Source organism: Quercus robur, chromosome 1 (genome assembly GCF_932294415.1).
Source record: "Quercus robur chromosome 1, dhQueRobu3.1, whole genome shotgun sequence".
Lineage (NCBI taxonomy): Eukaryota > Viridiplantae > Streptophyta > Magnoliopsida > Fagales > Fagaceae > Quercus > Quercus robur.
This window is the reverse complement of record NC_065534.1, coordinates 40,667,161-40,690,354: the sequence shown is the minus strand read 5'-3', so window position 1 is coordinate 40,690,354 and position 23,194 is coordinate 40,667,161. Positions and strand designations below refer to the sequence as shown.

At 37.2% G+C, this 23,194-nt stretch overlaps 1 protein-coding gene across 1 annotated transcript; it reads right to left on the bottom strand.

Annotated features, from left to right (window-relative positions):
• Nucleotides 1–2,859: 2,859 nt before the first annotated feature.
• Nucleotides 2,860–15,262, bottom strand: LOC126689902 (uncharacterized). The gene is made up of 6 exons (XM_050385068.1): nt 15,046–15,262; nt 11,641–11,773; nt 11,437–11,540; nt 7,800–7,971; nt 7,553–7,693; nt 2,860–3,566 (listed from the first exon to the last, which is right to left on the bottom strand). The coding sequence occupies exons 1-6, from the start codon at nt 15,093–15,095 to the stop codon at nt 3,180–3,182; spliced, it is 987 nt and encodes a 328-aa protein (XP_050241025.1). The 5' UTR covers nt 15,096–15,262; the 3' UTR covers nt 2,860–3,179.
• Nucleotides 15,263–23,194: the final 7,932 nt, after the last annotated feature.

Genomic DNA, 23,194 nt, shown 5'->3' with positions numbered 1-23,194 from the left:
TTAACCTAGGACATCTTAAACTAAAGGCAATCATATACATATATTACAATCTATAATTCTAGGGAGTAAAAAGCAAACCCCTACTGTTTCACATAAGAAACCCGTTTTCGCACATACCATTTAATTCACTAAAGAAACATAAGTGATAATATTAATGTAGCATACAACTTAATCATAAATTAGTCTTACTCCATAAGATTGCTGACTTTGTCAGTTTTCACTATGGAATCTTCACTTCTTATGTTGAATACCTGGAATAACCTTCAAACATAATTCTGAAGCTTTCCATGAGAAGAAGGGTGTCGCCCAGCAGAAGACAGCAAATCTACTAACAAGCTTTTAGTGTAATAATTTGCTGAAATGCCCCTTTCAGTCATCAAATGAAGAAGTTCTATCGCCCTTGATGTATCAGTCTTTCTTAGAAATACTCTAATAATTGTATAGTGCAATCATTCAGAAAGCAGCGAGTCTCATCCATTCTTTTAAGTAACTAACTTGCTTCATCCAATAACCCTTCATTACAAAGTCCATCTATCATTATAGTATACGTCCAAGAATTACAAAGATTATGTAAAAAATGAAAATGATTCTAAAAATTCAGCCATGAAGTTACTATTAGTAAAACCCCACACCTAAGACCAATCAAACAATTCTATCAATTGTGTCACTGAAATTTTTGCATCCTCAAAACAATGATGATGTTCCTACCAAAGAGTCAACATCAAGCATAAAGGGGCCAAGTTCCAAATATCTGCATACTACTTGCCTACCAAGTTCTAGTATTAATATATACACAGTTCATTTAACTCTTAAAACACTTAAATGAAAAATCAAAATTTGCACCCCCCACATTTCAATCAACCTGCCAACAAAATACAACAGAAACAACAAATTAGTATTAGTTGTAACTAAGTTGTGGAGATTTCTTAATTGTCAACTACTCACAAAAGCAAGAAGGCATTTACAATTACATAAAGTAGTAATTGGGTCATAGGCGTTGTATCTGTGAAATTTAGAACTCTTTTAGGCACGGCCTCTGTTATGTGCTTACCCCATTTACAATGTCAATTCAAACCAGCAGTCTGTTGTGCTTGTATGACCTGGACATGCCCAATGTTAATGCGTGTTTTGGGTTCAACCAACATGAACTATGGTGTTAATCCTAATAGAGATCCGTTGTTGCTTTCTTCCATGAGGATTTTATTGTTTGACGAGGGATGATTTAGAGTGATTCTGCAATTTTGCCAGTCAATATTATGGCTATGTTAAAATTAATGCAAGAAAGCCAAAAACAACTTATTAAATGACATGCTATAATAAAATTAAGCAAATGAAAATTACCCCATTCTCAAACACTCTCCATTCTCAAAATACCCCGAAATCATTGCATTCCATGATATCCTATCTCTCCTTGGCATTCTATTAAACATTAACCGTGCACTTTGGGCATCACCACATTTCACATACATGGTAATCAATGCATTCACCACATCCACATCTGACTCAAACCCAAATCTTAACACATGCACATCCCAAGAAAACACATCCCTCTCCTCCATCTTCCCAAACACATACCAAGCATTACCTAGATCACCAAACCTCACAAACATACTCAACAAAGCATTACCGATGCTTACCAAAAAGATAAAATTAGAAGATGTAAACTGTTTGGTAACAGAGAAAACGAAGGAAAGCAAAAGAAGACTTTTGAGTAACTAAAGAAAGGAACCAAATCCGAGATTCGAAACTTACCGATGAGTGCTGGAGTGACTGGAAAGAGATAACATGAATATTCTGGGGAACAACTCAGAAATCTACTGAAGTTTTGAAGAGTTTTGATGTGTCTGAAACTTTGAAGCTGCTGAGGCCATGATTGGAGGCCAAGAAAATGAGGGAAAATGAAAACCTAACCCAGAAACGTTTGAGGTGAGGGTTTTGAGGTGAGGGTTGGGTTTTTTTTTTGGTAGGATGGGCTGGATTGAGTTTGGGTATATTGTTTTGGGTTAAATGGGGTTTAATGGATTTTAAGTTAAAACTCAATTATTACTGGGTCTAATTAGATTAATGCCCATTTAACTCAACTAATAATTAGGTGCATTTGAGTTTAATTAGAGTTGACGGATTTGGGTGGGCAAATGGATTTAGGCTTACTTTACCATCCCTAATAATGAAACAAGTTCTTGGACTGGCAGACATAATGTGGGAACTATAAGATGTCACATATTTCATATTTTTACTATTTTACCATGTAGAATAAGTTATAGGACGTGAAATGCTTCATATAAGACAGTTGAGAGTGTTTTTTTGATAAACTGAGTCAAACAGGAAACAGAAAGCCAGTACATGAACAATCAAACCTACACGCATCTGAGATGACAGTAGGAAACTAGGAATATTGAGCTTATTTCAACAAAAGGAACTCCTAACAATAACTGCCAGTTTTGTGGAAGCATGAGTAGCAGAATTACTTGCTCTGTGAACCCAGCAGAAACTATAATTTGGAACTAAGCTCTAGGAAATTACTAATTATAGTTTGGATAGCCCAATCAGCTTTGGTGCCCGTTGGGAACCAGACAATCAAAGCAAGTTTTTGAGTTGCCTTCAATGAGAAGCAACAGCAACCATGTCAATGCATGGCCAGCCAAGTACTCCAGACAACCGGAAATAAGCCTTTTGAACCAAGCATTTGGAAACATTTAAATTATCCCAAAGCAAACCAATGGAATTCTGTAACTTCTATATCATTCTTTTATGGTGACTCCACATACAGACACCCTATGACAGGCAGAATTGGCCTTACAGCACATATACAGAACTTGGGAAGCTATTGCATGTGCTTTCCCAATTCAATATGAAAAATAAATAAAATTCTATCAATATTATTTACTGTAAAAATATCAGAGCTGAATTTCTTATTCAGTTAAGTCACAGCTGAGTTTCAATTTTTAGCCATCACAATTATACAAGGTAACATATACATTAATACAGTGTGTAGTCCTCAACAAAAGATTGGGAGGTGCATTACCTTTAATGAACAGTTTCACTAACTCTCTCTCTCTCTCTCTCTCTCTCTCTCTCTCTCTCTCTCTCTTTTACCCAGCCTCTTTGCTTCCATGGATTTTAGAAAGACTGCTTCTGTGAAATCACAAGAACGCACACGAAGCCAAACAGGTTCAGCACTATGAAGACTTACCCTCTTCTACCTTCAATGATCTAAATTCAACATTCACCAGTGCGGCAGCTGCACGGGCAGCCGCAGATGCACGCTCAGCAGATGCAATGGCAGCTCGAGCTTTCTCCAAGATATCAGTTGATTGTGGTCTTGACTCCCTTTTGGCATCACTAATTGGTCCCACATCATAATTTTTTATTGATGGTTCAATTTCATTAGTACCCAAGAAAGTAGCATTGCTTGAAGCGCTAGGAGCATGAAGGTGCTGAGATTCTTGTTTACTTTCCATATGCTTGATAGAATGTGTCCCATTGGAAGGAGAAGACATAAAAGAACCTTGTTTGTTGGGAGCTTGAGAAAGTGCTGCTCCAACAGGTATTTGCTTTGATCCAGCCTACAAATAAAGATCAGGGGGTCAAAACTAATTTAACCGTAAACTAAATTAAATCAAAACTCTCAAAAGGCTACAAATAGATTACTAGTGGTCCAAATAAAATGATTGTTAAAATATTTAAAGTCGTCTATCACTTAATTTTGTTGAACTAACCACTACTCTCCCAAGTTTAAGCTTATGAAATGGTGAATTTAATCACGTAACCATTTTTCAAACACTCCTCTTCACGTGTGGCGTAGACACCCTTTAATAAGTGGAGTCAACAAATGGAATTTTGAACTTTTAAATGAGAGGTAGAGTGTAGGTAGGGTTTGAACTTAGGACCACCGATCTGATATCATATTAAACTACCACTAATCTCAAAAGCATAAGCTTTAGAGGAAATGGTGAATTTAGTCACTTATCCATTATTATAACAAATTCAAAACCCTCAAGCAATTCACATGTAAGTCATTAAATCCACGGTGAGCAATGAAGGGGGTGTTACTACTTAACATGCTAAATGACAACGAAGTTTACAGTTTGTGCGCCCAGTCAAGCAAAGAGATAGAAAGAGAGAAATAATTTTTCAATGACTTAGACAATAACCAAAACTATTTCATCTCAAAGTAATCGATGAGGTTTATGGTAGAATTTATAATTTATTCATCGCATAGTAATTGGTAAGGGAGTTCTGCAGAGGGAGGTCCAAGCCATGAGGTAGTGGAATTGGTAGTGCAAGCTTAACTTCAAAGTTAATATGCTCCAGATTAAGCTTAGGGCATTCATCTCAAAAACAATCTTGAACAGGCTCAAAGCACCCTAGCTCATATTGCTTGAAGATTTTAAATGCTAACAAAGCTAGCAAGACATGTAATAATTTGCTCAACCATAGCTTAAATCATCAACTTCAAAGTTAATATGCTCCAAACTAAGCTTAGGGCATTCATCTCAAAATCAATCATGTAGAGGCTCAAAGCACCCTAGCTCATATTGCTTGAAGATTTTAAATGCTAACAAACCTAGCAAGCCATGTAATAATTTGGTCAACTGTTGCTTAAATCATCAATGGCATCTAAGATAAGATTTGGCTTGGCTCATATTTCATGAATACCAATAACAACTTCGCACCTAACCAAAGTGAGCGATGCTATACAAAAAAAAAAAAGGACAAAATTTTGGACATCTACTGATATTTTCATCTAGGTCCACATTGACATTACTTTTTTACCTACTACTAAAGAGTTTCTCTCTTAAGTGTCCATTTGGTCAGGGAGGATGAAAAAGGGGGAGAGGAAAATAGGGGGGCAAATGGTAGTTTTGGATGTTTGGTTGAGAGGCAAAAAGGGAGATGATTTTGATGGGGCTCGGGTGTTTTCTCCCCAATCCCACCAAAAATCAATCTCCCCAACTTGGAGAGAAAATTAGATGGGAAATGGAAATGACTTGTCAACCCCCATTCCATCTTACTGTGTATTTTTTTTTTTTTGGCTGGATGTTTTAGTAGTTGTGTTTGTTTGTAAGTTCATAATTTTTTTTTTTAAATTACTTCATATAAAATATTAAAAAATAGTTTTTACATAATTGCGGTATTATAGTGAATTTATACAGATTACATTTTCCATCATCTCAATTTCTTCTCAACCAAACACAGGAGATTTCCATATCTCCACTTTTCCATTCTCCCAACCAAACACATGAGGGAAAACTAAATTTTTTCTACCCCTACTTTTCCATCTCCAAGACTCCAACCAAACTTAGCCTAAAGATGCTCTATATTTATAACATGCATGTTAAAAACAAAAATCATTTTCCCTCACTAATATGGATAAAATAACTATTTACATATGCTGTGGCAAAAAGTTACAACCAATAGAAAGTCTGAATCCACACCTGTGATTTTGGATAATGGAAAGTTTATTTGGAATATCAGAGGGAAATTAAAAATCAAATCATCTGGTATCATCCTTGATGGTGATAATTTCATTGACACAACCCAAAGTAATGAGGATTTAGACAAGGCTGCATGATGAAATGACTTTCCTGTAGCCAAGGTTCAAGGCTTTGTCGAGTTTAACTGAATAGACTATCTGAGCTAGACCTATGTTTTTTATGGTATCATCCCTAAGCTGCCAGAATAGCTAAAACTTATGGAGCAGGAAAGAATTGGCACTGGAAATGTCCAGAAAACACAGCACTTGGATATGTGGGAGAAAAAATCCTAATTAAATGACAATCCATTCAAAATTGTTATATAGACATCAACTTGACACAGCACTTTGGAGAATGTTTGATTAAAAGTCAGATTTACTTTTCTATAACGGACGTATTGCTTCCAGTTTCTAGAAGCAAGTTCTTACGAACCCCAGCCAAGCCTAGTCCAACCTACTAGCATGACACACGTGGGTGCATGTGAATTTGTGGATATGATCCAAATAGAAGAGCAAGACTTGCCTAGATAACTAATTACAAAATACTTAGTTACATACTGGTTTTACAGGATTGTCATTCATAACTTTTTCAAATACTTCCTCTCTAAAGTTCTCTTCTCCTTTTTTCCTTTATTTTTAGAGGTGACAACCTCAAATTAAGTCAATATTCACTCATTATCATTCATTCTCCCATTCATTCCACTTCAATTCCCTTAGAACTCAGTGGGTTCATTACAAGTGATATCAGAGTTGATGATTCAAGATAACCGCATCTGCCACACTTCATCAAAATTCCATGGAGTTACCAAAATTCAAAGGTGGAGATCCTTTTTGGTGGCTTCTCAAGGTCTACAAATTCTTTGCTCTTGACAACACCCCATCACATCACAAATTGGCTACAAGATTGGTTTCGAACACCAATCCTTGACGCACCAATGGAGGCTCCCACTCAAGACTCAAGGATGCAACAATGAATCAAAAGTCGAAAATCCAAGACCCACCAAATTGTCAGAGCTAACAACTCAAATTCCAAAAAGTCTTAATGCCATACTCAAGGAATCAACAATGATTCAAGAATCCAATGCACGGTTAGAAGTTATGGTAAGCAATGGAAGTTACTCAAGATCCCAAACGATCATAAGGAACAAATTTCTTAGGGATGACATCAAAGGAGGGCTAGTCTTCAATGAACGAACCGTTATGTACATGGGGGCGCTTATCATACAAAAGTGCATGATCATGGTGATCAAGATGTCACTAAGGTATTGGCTATTTGGAACATTGCCTCTGATGAAGAAGCATGCAGAATAACCATCCACACTTGGCAAAAACAATACAACCTTAAGGACAAGGTTCTTTAAATGAGGGGTAATGTAATGAACGGAACCCCTGAGCCTAGTCCAACCTACTAACATGACACACGGATGCATGTGATTCCATGGATATGATCAAAGTAGAATAGCAAGACTTGCCTAGATAATTAGCTACAAAATACTTAGAAAGTAACATATTGGTTTTACATGTTAGACAGGCATTCTTTAGCTTTTCTTGATAAGTCTCATGAATAGGCACTACTATAAAACCTTTTAAATCACGTAACTCTATTTATATGATCAACAATGCAAGTTTCTTTACTTCTCTCAAAAGTTCTCCTCCCTTTCCCTTTATTCTTGGAGGGTGATGATCTCAAATTAAGTCAATTTTCACTCATTAACATTCATTTGTCCCATTCATTTCCCTTAGAACTCTGCGGGTTCATTACACAGTTTTCTTAAAATTCAAAGCCATTTCCCATAAACTCTCTAGAGGCAGGAAACACAGGAGCTGAATTCACTAATATGAAAGATAGTTCCACTTTTCAGAAATCATGTAGTTATTTTTTTTTTTTTTTTTTTTTTTTTTGGATAAATAAAATATATATAATCTGCTTTTGGTGTCTAAATGGTCATGTCTTGTGATGATGATAAAAGCATAATCTCAAGAGGGTCTTGTCATGAACCAACAAATAATGTCTGAAGATTAAGTTATGCCTAGCTAAATATGAAGAGAAACTGAAGCACAAATTGGCAAAGGTACCAGCAAATCTTCATGTGTTTTACTGAATTCTGCTTCTGTGCTTGAAGAATCCCATGCCAGATTGTACTCTTGTGCAATGTCTTTCAATACCTTGAGCTTTACCTGTGCAGCTGGAGCAAGAACTGAAAGCTTTTCTATTATCTGCAAAAATAACATTAAAAAAGAAATAAAAAGAGTTATATCAATGTATTCAAGTTCAAAGCTGCTCCTGCAGAAACCACACTTCAAAATGTGCTAGCCACTTAACTGTACGGTTGACACCAGAATCAGGACGAAGTTCTGATGCAGCCATGACAAATTCCTTGCCATATTTTGCAGTAAACAAATTCTTTATCTGCAACAAATCTGGCAAATCTGAGCATCTGGGAGCTGCAAATATTATGCTCGCAATAGCTTCTCGCAATTCTGATGGACATTCCCTGTTATACATGAAAGGATGGTTATAAAATTGAATCACGTAAATCGTATAAGAAAGACAGGTATTGGTTTCATAGGTTTCAATAAGCCTCCTAGTTAAAGCAAAGAAAATGCTCAATATACCAAAGTCCCCTAATTTTTCTTGAGATAGATGAAACAGCTCAGAACAGCCTACCTTGGCATATTAATGAGGAAATAGAACGTCTTAGCCAGAATTATAGAAATTAAAAGATGGTTTTACCAATCAGGAAAGGACTACAGAAACATTTTTATGCACCCATGGTTGCTTCCACCAATGGACAGTGCTCAATTAGAATAGTGTCACAATACATTATGACATAATTGATACCCTTGGAAGCAGCAACTGATCAATATGAAAATATCAAGAACTCTACTGAGGAACATTTAACAAGAATGTTCCACAAAAGTACAAAATTATAACGTAAATCTTTTTGGTTCCTGAATATATTATGAATTCATAAACTCACTCAAATATAAATCAGGCAATCATGTCTTTCTCACCACTTATAAGCATGAGCCACTTTGTTCTGGGCTCTGGCTTTCCTCTAGTCTTTTGAAAGACTTCCAAATTGTATCAATTTAGTCCAAACTCTTGCAGCCATTAACCTTCATTGTACATTGCCAACTCAGATGATTATTCATCATCTTCAACTCAATTAGTGCAATCCAGGGTTCCAGAAATTAAATGTTTTATTATATTCCCACAACCATCTAACATTGTTTAGCTCAGTCATACTCATTTAATATAGATAGTTAGATACTGTTTCTTGACCTTACGATATCCAGGTAACCTTATAGCATTATTATCTGAACAACAATCACATAAAACTGACTACAAACTAAAAGAAATCTCTCTTCCTGTGAACCAGATCTTTTACAGAAAAACTTGTACACAAGAACACAAGATCCAGAAAGTTGAAAAATTCTAACAAACAGAAGCCAATTCCCTCTCTTTTTTTGGTAGGTAAATAAAATTCATTGAATAAAAAATGCAATTCCAGTAAACAGGGTGTACTGAAATGATAGAAAAGAGTGCAAAAAAGAAAATAAAGAGCATCAGCTAGAAACAAGAAAAACTAGCTAATGTACATAGAAGCAATAAAATCTAGCAACCCCTCATCTGAGAAGGGTACAAGCGGAGAAGTCTACTCATATAGTGTCCTCAGAAATAGAAACTTCAACTTTGCAGTGCTATTTTCTAGGTCATCAAAACAGCAAGCATTGCATTCCTCCAAATTTGCCACATGAGACACAAAGGAGCCGCTCTCCATATTATTGCAAAACTTCTACTGCCAAACCGCCCCCTCCAACAATCCAGCATCTCCAATACCAAAGCTGGCATTACCCAATAAACACCCGACAAAGAGAAAAACATCGACCATAATTCCCTAGCAATAGCACAACGAAGAAAAAGAAGGTTAACATCCTCCCCGTGGCACTTACACATAAAACACCATTCAGTAATGAAAAGGCCCCTTCTCCATAAATTTTCTGCAGTCAAGACCCTTCCTAATGCCATATACCAGGTAAAGAAAGCAACTCTCAAAGGGGCCCAAGTTTTCCAAATACATTTCCAGGGAAAGGCTACAGCCCCTCCTCTCAAAATCTTATAGAAACTATGTACTTGAAAACCCTGTGTAGGGTAAGAGCTCCACACCAAAGTATAAAACTATCAATGCCTCCATTCCTAATGTTTGTACTGTAGAGTTCTTCCAACAAAAAAGCAACATCATTTTGATTCCCAATCTTGTAATGCTTGATGAAATAAAAGATTCCAATGCAACTGACCATTCCCAAACTCTAGATAATCAGCTATCATAGCATCACCGTTTAACACAATCTGGTATAAAGTAGGGTATCTATCCTTAAAAGAAGTCTCACCCTGCCACAAATCATGCCAGAATCTTACTTTAACTCCATTGCCAACATCAAATCGAAAGAACTGTTTGAAACTATCCCAATCACTGCTAATATACCTCCACAGGCTAACCCCATACACAGATTGAATGTATTAAAAATAGCTTGGTAGCACCACCTACAAAAACCATGGTGAGTGCCTAGCACCAAACTGTTAAGGGTAGCCATGTTTGACACGGCCCACAAATACGACACAATTTTTTGCTGGTTAGTGTTTAGTGTAAATGAGACTGTTCCAAACTAATAAATGGATCAATTTCATGTTGACTTGCTTAACCCATAATCAATACATCCGCTTCATTATTTGTGTCAAGACAAGTCGACCCATTTAACACATAAAAGTAAATTTCATTTTTATCCAACATAAATTTGAAATTTAAATATATATAAATTGAGTATTTTTAAAATAATTTAATGGTTATATTGGCATGAAACCCTAAATTCCCAAACCCTTTTACACAAAACAATGAAAAAACTCTCATTTCATTTTAGTTTTCTTAGATTATGCATTTATAAATTTGGATGGAACTATATTGGGTAGAAATAAGAACTTTTGGATTGTATGCTATTAGTCATTTAATTGATGTTATTATGAAATTGAATTTGAATGGAATTATTTGTCTTTCAATCAATATTTTAAGTAGGTTGAAATGAATCATGTTTGTGTCAGCCCAACAAGAACTGTTTATCAAGCGTGTTACGCATATCATGTCATGCCAACCCACTTAACAAATGGGTTGTGTTAAGGCTGAGGGGTTTTGACACGATTATTAAATGGGTCATAGTTTGGCTGATGCAATTAGTCAAATATAACTACCTTGACATGACACAAACATGACCCACCAACATAAACTGCCACCCCTACTAACAGTCACTGGTCACACAAAAGGGTGCTTCCCGGCTAGAAGGCTGCTAGCCAATGCGTTCATAACACTAGTCATTTCTAACTTGTAAATGATGCATAGAATTTGCATATTTGTATGCAAGCAACTTGGTTATCTCTTTATGTAGCAAAAAAAAACATGGATATCTTTGAGCTGCCTTAGCGGATTAGGTAAAAGTCTAACAAAGATTCACAATGACATTATCTAGAAATTGAATTTTTCTTTCCACTACGTTTACAATCAGTTGAACTCCATTGGTTTTAGCTTTTTGCAAATCTTCAACAAAGGTGTACCTTAGCTTAACAGGTCAGAGGTTGCACAGCCAGGAGACAGGCATGTGCTTAATTACACAGAACAAAAAAATATAGCTCATATATTAATTTATTGTATGAAAATCCAAGCTTGTAAAGAAATTTAACTGACTAACTAATCACAAATATACATATGGAAGTCTAAATGCATCAAATGTAAAAGTGATTAGCTAGTCAGTTAAATTCTTTACAAGCATGGATTTGCAACTGTCCTGTGGAAGAGTATCATATAATATAGTGCTGTAGTACTCTTACCATTTTAATTTACAAGGAAGCCAAACTATTTTAAAATTTCATCTTGAATGAAAAATTTGCTTGTGATTAATGGCTTTACCTCTGGCTTTCAATAATAGGAACACGTGCAAGGACAAATTCACAGAAAAGCTCTAATATCTCATATGCAGCCCACATGTTCTGTTCCCTTATAACATGCTCCACCTAACCAAATTAATTGTACTCAAATTAATTTAACTATTCTGGCTGAAAAACAGATTGCAATTAATCAGCATCTGGTGATCATATATATGTGAAGGGGTACCCGAATTCGAGCTATGGCTTCCTGTCCAGCCTGCAAAAATTGGGCTATCTCCTTGCGCATATGTTTGAGCTGCATGTCTCGCTTGTTTTGCAGCAGTTTGATGCGCGAAATAGCCAAGTTCAAGCTTGTTTTGCTACAAAAGTACCCTTACAACATTAGAGATTACAACCCATAAAATTTTGATATAAAAAAACAGAAAAAGGGGAAAAAAATGCATTCAGTCAATATTTAGGAATGCCTTAAACATCAGATTCTTAGTTCTCTTCATATCAAAGAAGAAATCTCCAAGTTAGATATTTGGGAATGCCTAAGTCTCAGGTAGGCTGAGTTATCAAGATTGAATACCTTAAATTGATAATATTACAGCAAGAATAAACTGCTGGACATAATAATAATAATAATAATAATAATAATAATTGTGGGAGGACTTTCGTCTCGACCCTCAATCAGGTATTGTTCGCTTTGGAATGGGCAAGGATCGACCTACATCCCACCCGCACGAATTTGCTCAATCCCACATAGAGGAGAGACGCCTCCCACTCATGCCTTATAAGCATTTGGCCTAAGGATGAGTGTACCACTACTACAATACCTTAAATTGATAATATTACAGCAAGAATAAACTGCTGGACATAATAATAAAAATAATAATTGTGGGAGGACTTTCGTCTCGGCCCCAATCAGGTATTGTTCGCTTTGGGCTGGGCAAGGATCGACCTACGTCTCATCCGCACGAATTTGCTCAATCCCACGTCGGGAAGAGACACCTCCCACTCATGCCTTATAAGCCTTTTGCCTAAGGATGAGTATACCACTACTACACAATACCTGATTGGGGGCCAAGACGAAAGTCCTCCCACAATAATAATAATAATAATAATAATAATAATAATTTTTTTACAAAAAATTAAAAAAAAAAAAAAAAAAAACTGTCATCTGTAGCAATGGCCAGATAGTATAATTGTTTTGTGGAATTGTCCTAATAATGCATCAAGGACAATTCCATAGTAGCTTGAGATAGTATTTGTGTTCCCAAGGAGGGTGAAATAGGCTTGAAGGGGATTGAGGAGTGGAATAAGGTGGCTTGTTTGAAACATATATGGAACCTATTTGCTCAAGCAGGTTGAATTTGGGTGGCATGTGTTCATATCAACATATTGAAGGGGAAGAGTGTGTCAAAGCTTCCCAAGACAGTACCTGCAGTTTGAGAAAACTATTAAAGTCAAGGAGCTTGGCAACGCGATATTTCAAAATTTGCTGCTGGAGATGGTTCCTATATCTTCCTTTGGCATGATTGGCAGCACCAGGCTGGGATCTTATATGAAAAATATGGCTATAGAGTCATTTATGATGCTGCAAGTAGTATGGATGAAAGTTGGCCAGCGTGCTGCTTGGTGGTGATTGGAGATGGAAATCTGCAAGATTAGATGAGCTTCTAGCTATTTAAAGTAGACTCTACTTGGTTGAGATTGGTTATAAGGATCAGCCTGTGGCTGTGCTCAAATTCAGGTAAATTCAATTGTACTATGACTTGGCATGAAGTTAGATTGAATATGCCAGCAATTCCATGGCAAAAACTGGTCTTGTTTCCTTTAACTGTACCAAAGTATGCTCTCATTGGATGACTTGTGTTTAAAAATAGGCTTTCTAGCTCAACTGGTCAGCACCTCTTAGTATTTCCAAATGAAACATCTAGGATTCAAATCCCCCCTCTCCCAACTATCAAATTACCAACCAAAAAAAAAGAAAAAAGCCTTCTACTCGTGATAGGCTCCAATGAGGCTACAATGGGGATATAGGTTGTATTTTCAGTAGAAGAGTCTTGGAGAGTAGAGATCAAATTTTTCTTTGAATGCTCGTTTACTAAAAGGATATGGGGAGAGATGATGGGATGTTGCCTTGTTAGAAATCTTGGGTTTTTTCGGGATGTTGTGATCAACTGGGGTTTGCATAATTTGAAGTGCAATTAACATAGTGCAGTGTTATGCACGCTAAGCTGGAAGGCAGTCATGTTCCATGTATGGATCCAGCAAAAGGTCAGGATCCATGCTGGGAATGTCAAGACCAAGGAGTCCATTATTCAGCCCATAAATCCAATCTAAAGGAGGCTTCAAAAACTCATCTGTACACTCTAAATGGGGAATATCTTTCTCAGTTCTTAAATAATGATTTTTTAGACTTTCATTTTAATTTCCATTAGTTGAGGAGGGAATGTGCAAAATAGTACAGCGAGGAGGGAGTACATCGTAAGTTATGATGCGCTAGAAAGAATGTTGGAAACTAGTATCTCGAGTTTTATAGACTCGATTTCAATCTATAGATCTTGAGTCTTATAGACTCGAGTTCCAAGAAGCAAAACCGACTCGATTTTGTACTTGGAGATCTGAAGAAAAATAGAGGAAGAACGATTTGAAGAGGCACGATCTGATCTGAAGAACGAAGAGACGATTTGACTCTGATCTGAAGAGGAAGAACGAAGAGACGATTTGAAGAGGCACGATCTGATCTTCAAATCTGCCGTCAAAGAACGAAGAAGAAGAATGAAGAACGATCTGACACTCCGAAGAACGCGAGGAAGAAGAAGTGAAACTCGAGTCTCAAAAACTCAATTTCCACAAATCGAGACTTTAAAACTCGATTTTTATCTTGGAACTCAAGTTTTAGACACTCGAGATGCTAGTTTTCAACATTGTTTTGAAACGTGTCAACTAACTAAATTTTTTAATGTTTAATGTTATTTGGAAATAAAATTCTTAGTTGAGTATTTTTGTTATAGGTGTTTTTCTGGACTTATTTATTAACTGTTGTTCTTTTGCAGCTGGAGACTGCAAGATCGTACATATTCAGGTGCTCAAATAAAATTTGGCTGATTTATCCAAAAAGAGAGTACAACTTCAACTGGGAATTTTTGGAAAATCTCACACTCAGAAGGAGCAATGAAATCGGTGCATTCACTACGAATCAAAACATTTTTCTAGAAACAACTCACATTGCAGCAGCAAAAAATCCCGATAATTAATAGAAAAAGTGGGGGCAAAATTGTTCAAGTATTTCTTTTTTTTTCTTTTTTCTTTTTTTGCTAGGGAGTTCAACTATTGCTAATTAAAACATTTATCTGAAACAAACCCATATTCCAGAATCCTTTAATGGGTATTGGGTATCTCATAGAAACGAAAATTACAACAACAAAAAAAAAAAACGCTCACTAAATATACAATTTGGCATAAATTTAAGCCTAAGGTGTACAGTACAAGTTGACCAACCAAAATTACAAAAGCTACAAGAAGATAAACCATAAGGAGCAACTAAATATACATAAATTACAGAAGATAAACAAAAACAATGATAAAAATTGATGACTGGATTGGGGTTTAGAGGTAAAGAAGAAGAAGAATATTAACTGACCATTTTGTGCCAAAAACACCTCTACTGAAGAGCTGGTTTAAGAGTGACATTGATGAATTGAAGGCAAGGACAAGCCTCTGCCAAATATATGATTGAAAGAAGGATTTTTCTGTTTATGATTGATCGTAGAGATTGTTAAAGTCTAAAAGAGTGCTTTTTTTCTGGGAATCTGTTGCTGTATAAGACGAACGCGAGATAATCAAAGTCTCGGGTTAAGACTTAAGTACTGTTTGGCTTTGCGTTTGTTTGTTTTGTTTTGTTTTTTTGGTTTTTTTTTTTTTTTTGGTCAACGGAGGAAATAGTTATATTAGCTAGCCACAAAAGGTGAAATGTTGGCTATAAGCCTTAAGGAGTACAAACCATTTGCATCAGAATTTACAATAACATTTAGTTCGGAGTTAGGGGGAACATCAAGTACAACAAAATCAGAAGTTAAGGAACAGGCTCCTTTAGCAAGGCTGTCTACTCCTCTATTAGCCTCCCTAAACACATGCTTGATCATGGTCCGTTGAGACTGCCCGAGTAAGTACCTGCAATCATTTAGGAGTGATGTATATAAGCTGTTAGGGGTTTTCCTTGAGAGCCCAGAATTCAGCAATAATGCTTGTACTGATACCAATATATCTCATATATCCTTTAATCCATTTGCCACAGGAGTCACGTATGAGCCCTCCCCCCTCCCCCCCTCCCCCCTTCCCTAGATTACCCAATGAAGCACCATCTGAGTTGAGTTTAAACCACCCCTCTTGTGGCTTATCCCAACAAATTGGAATGATAGAATGCCTTTTGGAAGTCGGCCCTTTTCCCATACAATAAAAATATTCGGTGGCAGCTTTCATACAAATGGAATGGAGGTTTAGATTTAAAGGAGAGTTTTGGAAAACCATGCAATTTCTATGTTTCCACAAATTCCACACAGCCAGAGGAAAAATAATGGACCAAGGAATTCCATTGATTCGGTTCAGCTTACTGTCCAAACAGTTTGTGCTCAACCAATCAGTTAAGCTTAGATGCATGAAGTTAGACATGCTTTGGGGAGTTCGAAACTTTTGCCAAAAATCCATAGCAATCGGGCAGTCCCTTAGAGTATGTAAGATAGACTCCTCATGATTTCTACATAAGGGGCAGCAAGCATCTTGAATAATACCCCTTGATTCAAGGACTTTCTTAACTAGAATGTTATTGTGGAAACATAACCAAAGAAAGTGTTTTATCTTTGGCAATGTGTCAAGGTTCCAAATCCAATTACCTTGGAATGTTTGGGCATCAAGTGGTTCGAATCTAGCTAGCTTATATGCATAAGCCAAGTTGAAATCTCCATCAAAGGACCCTTTCCAAATCAGATTGTCCTGCTTCTCCCCATAAATTTGTAAAGGGATAGCTTTGATCATGTCCTTAACATCTAAGGGTAACTCAAAAGATAACTTACTCCAATCCCAAGTACCTTGACAGGCAGTTTCAGCAACAGAGAGATTGAACTCCCTTTGTGTGAGTGGGCCTTGAATAAGTTCCCTGGCTGTTTGGCCTTTAAATAGAAAAATTCTTCACATAAAAAAATTAAATAAATTAAAAATTAAAAATTTAAAAAAAAAAACGGAAATGCATTTTTGGTCCTACATTTTAGCCATGTTTCTATTTCGGTCCCTACATTTTAATTTTACCACATTTAGTCCTTAAAATAAAAAAAAATTAAAAAAAAAAAAATTCGTTTTAGTCCCTACCATCATCTCATTAACAGAAATATCTTAAACGGTAGATGGAGTACAATATTAGCACAGTAAATGCTGATGTAACTATTAAAATAATAATAAAACTTGTTATTTGGCATTTAAATAATGCCACATCAGCATTTTAAATATTAAAAAAGACCACATAATTATTTTTCTTTTCTTTAATTATTTTAAAATAAAATAAAATTTTAGTTATTATTTAATTATTTAAATAATAATTAAAATAAAATTTTCTTTTCTTTTCATTATTTTTTCTTTTTATTATTTTGTTGGAAGATCATGTTTATTTATATTTGTAGGGACACGATTATTTAACGGCCCAATATGATGTTGGGCTCGCACATGAAAGATCCCTCACAATATGATTTGTAGAGAGTAGGCTTGAAAGGCTTGCCTTTAATCACAGGGCGATGGTCCGATCCTGATTTTAGAGGAATTCATGTAGAAAAAGGGGTTGGGTTTGAACATTTAAGCCCTATAGCGTCGTATCCTGAGGGGTTGGACTCCTCGGACTTGGTCCGAGGAGCATTAAGGTCTTCCCCCGGTTACCCGGCGGTGGGTTTTTTCTATGGTGTGCATACATCGTTAAGATGTTTTCACCCATGGAGTCTTTCTCCTGGAGGTGGGATGGGAGGCTCTCCTTTTTTGGCCCTCCCCCCTCTTTTCCTTCTGGCTTTCGTTCCCTTTTATACTCGTCTTCCTCCCTCCCTTTAGGATCCACGTGTGAGCTTTTTCTTTGAGCAGAAGACTTGTCCTATCTGCCCATACCTCCAGTGGTTGGGAGTAGACGTAAAGGTTGAATAGCTTGGTCAAGGATAGGGGCTTGTCAGGCACAGAGTTCCCTCTTACAGTATGAGTAGTCTTTTCACTTATCCTATCCGTGCATTAAACTCTTTCTTGACAACAGGTCTCCTCAGATCAGGCCTTGGGCCTTGATATAGGGCGGGCCTGGGCCATGAATTTTCTGGCCCACAATATTCTTTGTGTTCTTCCCATTATTGTTCATGTTCTTCCCCAAAACTGTTTATGTTCTTCCTCACTTCCCTAGAATTGTTCATGCTCTTCCTCAAGTAACTAGTTCCCCAGAATATTAAAATATCAATATTTTTGTTTCTCTTCTTGCATTTTCTTAGCAACCAAACATGCAAAACACACGTAGCAATCTTCAAATTGAAACCAAAACCCAGCAATCACCAAAACATTTCAACCGAAATACCACAATAGAAAAACATCAAAACATGCCAACCCACCCCAAACGACCTACCACCAGACCCAACCGACCACTGCTTCACAACCACCAACCCACCCCACGACCCACTTGTGGACGCAACAGGCCTTTAGGAGGGAGGAGTATGCCTTGGCCTAGTGGACCAGGATGGAGAAAAGAAAATGAAGTCTCTACCTAGTTTAGGTCTAGGAACCATATATATATATATATCACCCTTACATGAAGGGACTGATCTTACTACCAGAGTATGGGTTCGGAGTTTAGGTATGGAGATGGGAATTTGTTAGGCACCCAACCCCACCTGACTCGTGAGTTGGCTTCCACTCATTGTATCTTATGTCTTAATCTCATTAAAGGCATGATTAATATTGCATCTTAAACTCACACCCACGCTAGCATACATCTAAGCATACAACATGGCATCAATCATCCCAAAAAAACCCTAGCATACTTCTATCATGGCAACTCACATCAAGCCTAACATACATCTATCATGAAAACACACATCAAGCCTAGCATACATCTAGCAAGACACTACATACTCCCAAGGGCATAAACATGGTCATGGCAGCAAATCAAACAAACATGCTGTCATATTTAAGGCACGACACATAAACTTACATATTCATTTCCAACAAAGAAAAACAAGATCAAATGTATGTTCATGTGAATGCATGACTTTCCTCACTACATCACAGTACCTATACATCAATGCATGATCATGTGAATGCGTGTTCAAGGTGAATCAAAGATTTAATTGAAAGGAAACCCTAATATAACATGTGAAGAACAAACAAACACTTTAAATAGAGAAGCAGAGAATTAAGAAGCATAAAACAAGGAAAGATAGAGGTATATTGCATATACAGAATAAAGAAATAGAAGCAGAAAAGGTTGGATTAGGGTTCTAGGCTTGAGTACACGTATGCATACATAGGGCCTGCGTACGCAGTCCAACTCTATGCGTACACATACTTCGAGTATGCGTACGCATGCCAGAAGCCTACATACGCATACACGCCCAAAACCCTAACCCAAAAACAGCAAGAACAAAAAACAGAGCAGAAACTTAAAACAAAGAATCTAACAACCTAACATGCTTTAAACAATAAAACAAAGAAAAACTAAGTTAAGCAGGCATATTACAATATAAATAAACAAGGAAAAAAAAAACATAAAGATTAAACCAAGAAAAAGCAAAGAAATGAAAAGGAAAGTTTAGAACTTATACCTCAAAACAAAAGTTCTTTGGCTTGATTTTAACCATTCCCCTCAGTCAAATCTATTACAATCAAACAAAATTGATTAGTAAACTTCAAAACTTGAAGATCAAGACCAGAAAAGGTCTAAATCAAAAGAAAATTGACTTAAGGATGTTTTGTGAAAAACTCCCTCTTTGATTCACTATTTCTAGTGAATTTTAAGTTTTCCCTTAGGATTTTCTGTATGTTTTGAAAATGTACCATGTATGGTTTTTTATATTGAAAAAAAATAGGGGTTTAGAACGGCTCCTAGACGATGTGGGATTCGTTTCAAGCCTCAACTTTAATGCAAAAAACTTGTCTTTTATAGTTTTCGAAACCTTAGCATCCGTACGCATGCCTGTGTATGCGTACACATGCATGAAACTTATGTACACAAGTCTAGAACATGCATACGCATAAGCGTGTTTGCATACACATGCTTTAGGGTTTTTGTGACCTTTATTTTCCAAAAATAGTTTTACTCTGCTCATAAAAGATTTATATTTTCCATAAAAATCTTCCTCAAGTTAATTTATGTCTGATCAGGCCCTCAACCAACCTTGGGCTATAGAATTTTAACATCATTAGGGAACAAGGACTCGAGTCGTAAGGGGTACAAAATGAGGTGTCTATAGATGCCCCTCTTTTAATTCGTGAACTCCGTTTACGGAATCAAAATAATAAGAGACAAAACATTTTGTTTTGACGTACGGCTCGAGCCCAACCTACACACACAGCACATAACACGCATACATATGGGGAGGTGCAACTCTACAGAGTTGCATGAGATTTGTATGTCCGAATTCCCACCTTTGTTGCTCGGGAAACAAGCAATGGCAGGTTCACTATCCCAAAACCCATTTTGCCAATTGCAAGCAAGAGGCGAGTGACTCACTATCCTAGAGTCACTAAAAACGAAAAACAAACATGGCCAACGGCTGCAACCATCAACCAAACAAGCAAGGTGCTCTTACGAGCTTAAAATGATACATCTTTGTGGTGTCCATTTGTGGCTCTTGTCTCAAACTTCTCTAGGTGGCTTGCACCTCTTGTCTTCCATCTCTATCTTTACCTAATATGGCAAGGCTCTTGCCTCAGGGTGACCTTGGTCTCTATCTTTATCTCTACCTCTTCTATTGTGCCTACATATTCAACTCCCTTAGGATATATGCACAAATTTTGGCTTGCATAGGGTCTGTGCTTGCATATTCAATTCCCAAAGGATATGTTCACAAGTTCTGTATTTTTCTCTTCTGATTTATATGGGATCTATGCTTGCATATTCAATTCCCGGAGGATATGTGCACAAGTTCTGTATTCTTCTCTTCTGAATTGTATGGGATCTGTGCCTGCATATTCAATTCTCAGAGGATATGTGCACAAGTGGTCTTGGTGTTCTAACTTACAAGGAAGTCCTTGGTGAAAGATCCATTGGGGAGAATGACTTGTTGAGGAGTGTATTGGTGACCCACGTAGGAGCCTTCTTGGTAATTTCAACCTACACGGAAGTCCTTGATGGGGTGTAGTCCACTAGGGAAAACATAACTTGTTCAGGAGTTTGGGTGGTGATTTTGACTTACGAGGAAGTCTTTGATGGTGTAGTCCGCTGGGGAAAATTTTCTTCTTCTCCTTCAAGACTCACTAGGGAACTTATGTTAATTCCACTCACGATGGGGTTTTGTCAACTTCATGAGGAAATTTTCTTCACAATTCTCGAACGGGTTGTCCTTGTGCCTTAGACTCGCAGGGGAGTCCTTCCATGATACTATACTTTACTGGGGATTTGGTTGATGATCTTAACTCACGAGAGAGTTCTCTTAGGGATTTATGTTCTACCAATGAATGTTCTTGATGCCTTTAACCCACTAGGGAATGCTTTGAGAGCCTTTGTGTCTTTTACCTAACTGAGGGTATTCTTGTTATTTTGGATGCATTCTTGAATTTTCTTTTGCACTTCCTACCTTCTGGGAACTCACTGAGGACATTTTTAAATTTTTTTTTACTAAACTACACATAGTTTAGTGGAAAGGCCTAAACTATGCATAGTTTAGCCATCAGACCTTCCCGCCTCCTCAAAATATTTTCCAACGTTTACCAACCATTTCTTTTTCTTTTTCTTTTTCTTCATCTTCCTCATCTTTTCACATTCTCTCTAACTCTCCAACTTCCATCTTTTCTCTCTACAAAAACTCTCTACCTCTCTCTCATTTCCTCACCATCTGATCTCTTCCTCTCAAACTTTCTTAACCAAAACTCTCTTTCTCTCCCAAACTCTCTCATCTTCATGGCACCCAAGTCCAAGAAAAGTTCCTACGTGATTTCTGGCGATGTGTTCAACCTCACCCATTGGAATGGGGCTATATAAGGCTGAATGAACCCCCTTCATTGACCCACAAGCCACATGATCAACTTTCAGAGAGTGCAAGGACCGGATCAGTGATTTTTTTCAAACTTTTCTCATTTTCAAGTTTTGTCTAGATCTTCCATTTTAATATGTTTTTGGACACGTAAATGCTTGGGTTTTGCTATGGGATGGGTTTAGATGAAAACCTGATACTTTAGGAGGGGTAAAAACATGTTTAGGATAAGTTTTGATCAAAATGTGGTTGAAAATATTGAAGAATACTTCTTTGACTGTGCTCATGCGAATGCGAATATTGGCCTGTGTATGCAACTTGTATCCATGCGTGCACATGACTCATATGTATGTAGGCTCCCTTCATGCATACGCATCCATATTCTTCAATTTACACTAATGCATAATCCAACTTGCGTACACATGTGGAGCCCCTACGTATGCAAATGCAGGCCTACATGCGCATGTTGGAACTTAGAAACCCTATTTTGGCTGTTTTAACTCTTTTTTCACTTATTTTCTTATCTGACTATCATTTTAATGCTCTATTTTTATCCTTAGCAAGCCTTGCCCGCTTTCTTAGCTAAGGGTAGCACCAACCATGTTTCTTCATGGTACTAAGTCTTGACCAAGGAAGTCAAGGGCCATATACGTGCTCCGGGCTTTAAGCCCATCATCCACTCACTACCCAATACCTCTGCCAGTGCTATCTTGGTGCAGTGTTTGGTTGAGAGGTGGTGGGACACTACCCACACCTTCCATATTTCTAACCGGGAGATGATGGTGACTCCTATGACTTTCATCGGATGACTTGCCTCAAGTGTGATGGGATGATCATCAACCTGTGGGGTGCGTCGGGCATGCAGTTGGGCATAGAGTTGCTCGAGAGGAGGTACTCGACGGACACAATCCACTATTATGATATTAAGACGAATTACAGGCCTCTCCCATAGGTGACTCCTGATGACTATGCTCAGATGGCTAGGGCCTTCTTGCTATATATCTTGGGGGCATATCTCTTTGCCAATGGGGGGTAGATGGTGTCTCTGAGGTGGCTGTCTTTCTTTTGAGATTTTGAGGAGGCTCAGGAGGCCAACTAGGGCCAGGCATGTCTTGCTTACCTATACTCATCTTTGGACACGCTTAGCAAGGGGACTCTATGTTAGCTAGTGGGGCCTTGGAAGCTCATTGAGGTTGGTTCTCTCATCCTTTCTAGCATCTTACAATATATGTGTTTCCCATTCTTGTAATTGTGCTTATTCATATGTCATCCAAGCTTAAAGAACTATGCTTTACACTCTTGCAAATTGTATCTATATTTGTACCTTGCAAACTGCATTCATATCCATACCTTGCAAACTATACACGTACCTCTTGCTAACTGTCATTTTGCAAATTGCTGCGACTTAAATAATGCTCCCAAGTGCAGGATTGTCACGAAGTAATAACTTAGTAAGTCCAAGGTTGAATCCACAAGGAAAAGGGAATTGATTAGCAAACCATAAGAGAATAAAACTAAAATAATAAAGTTTAATGGAAGAGTTTTTGATGGTTTAGTAAAGTTAATTTAAATTGAGAGAAAATAACAATA

Bases quoted from the DNA above. Each gene is read 5' to 3' on its own strand.
- LOC126689902 (XM_050385068.1), bottom strand. From the start codon at position 15,095: ATGTCACTCTTAAACCAGCTCTTCAGTAGAGGTGTTTTTGGCACAAAA. The intron at 11,774-15,045 runs GTCAGTTAATAT...GTACTTTTGTAG, and splicing joins GGTGTTTTTGGCACAAAATG to CAAAACAAGCTTGAACTTGG. The intron at 11,541-11,640 runs GTACCCCTTCAC...TAATTTGGTTAG, and splicing joins AAGCCATAGCTCGAATTCGG to GTGGAGCATGTTATAAGGGA.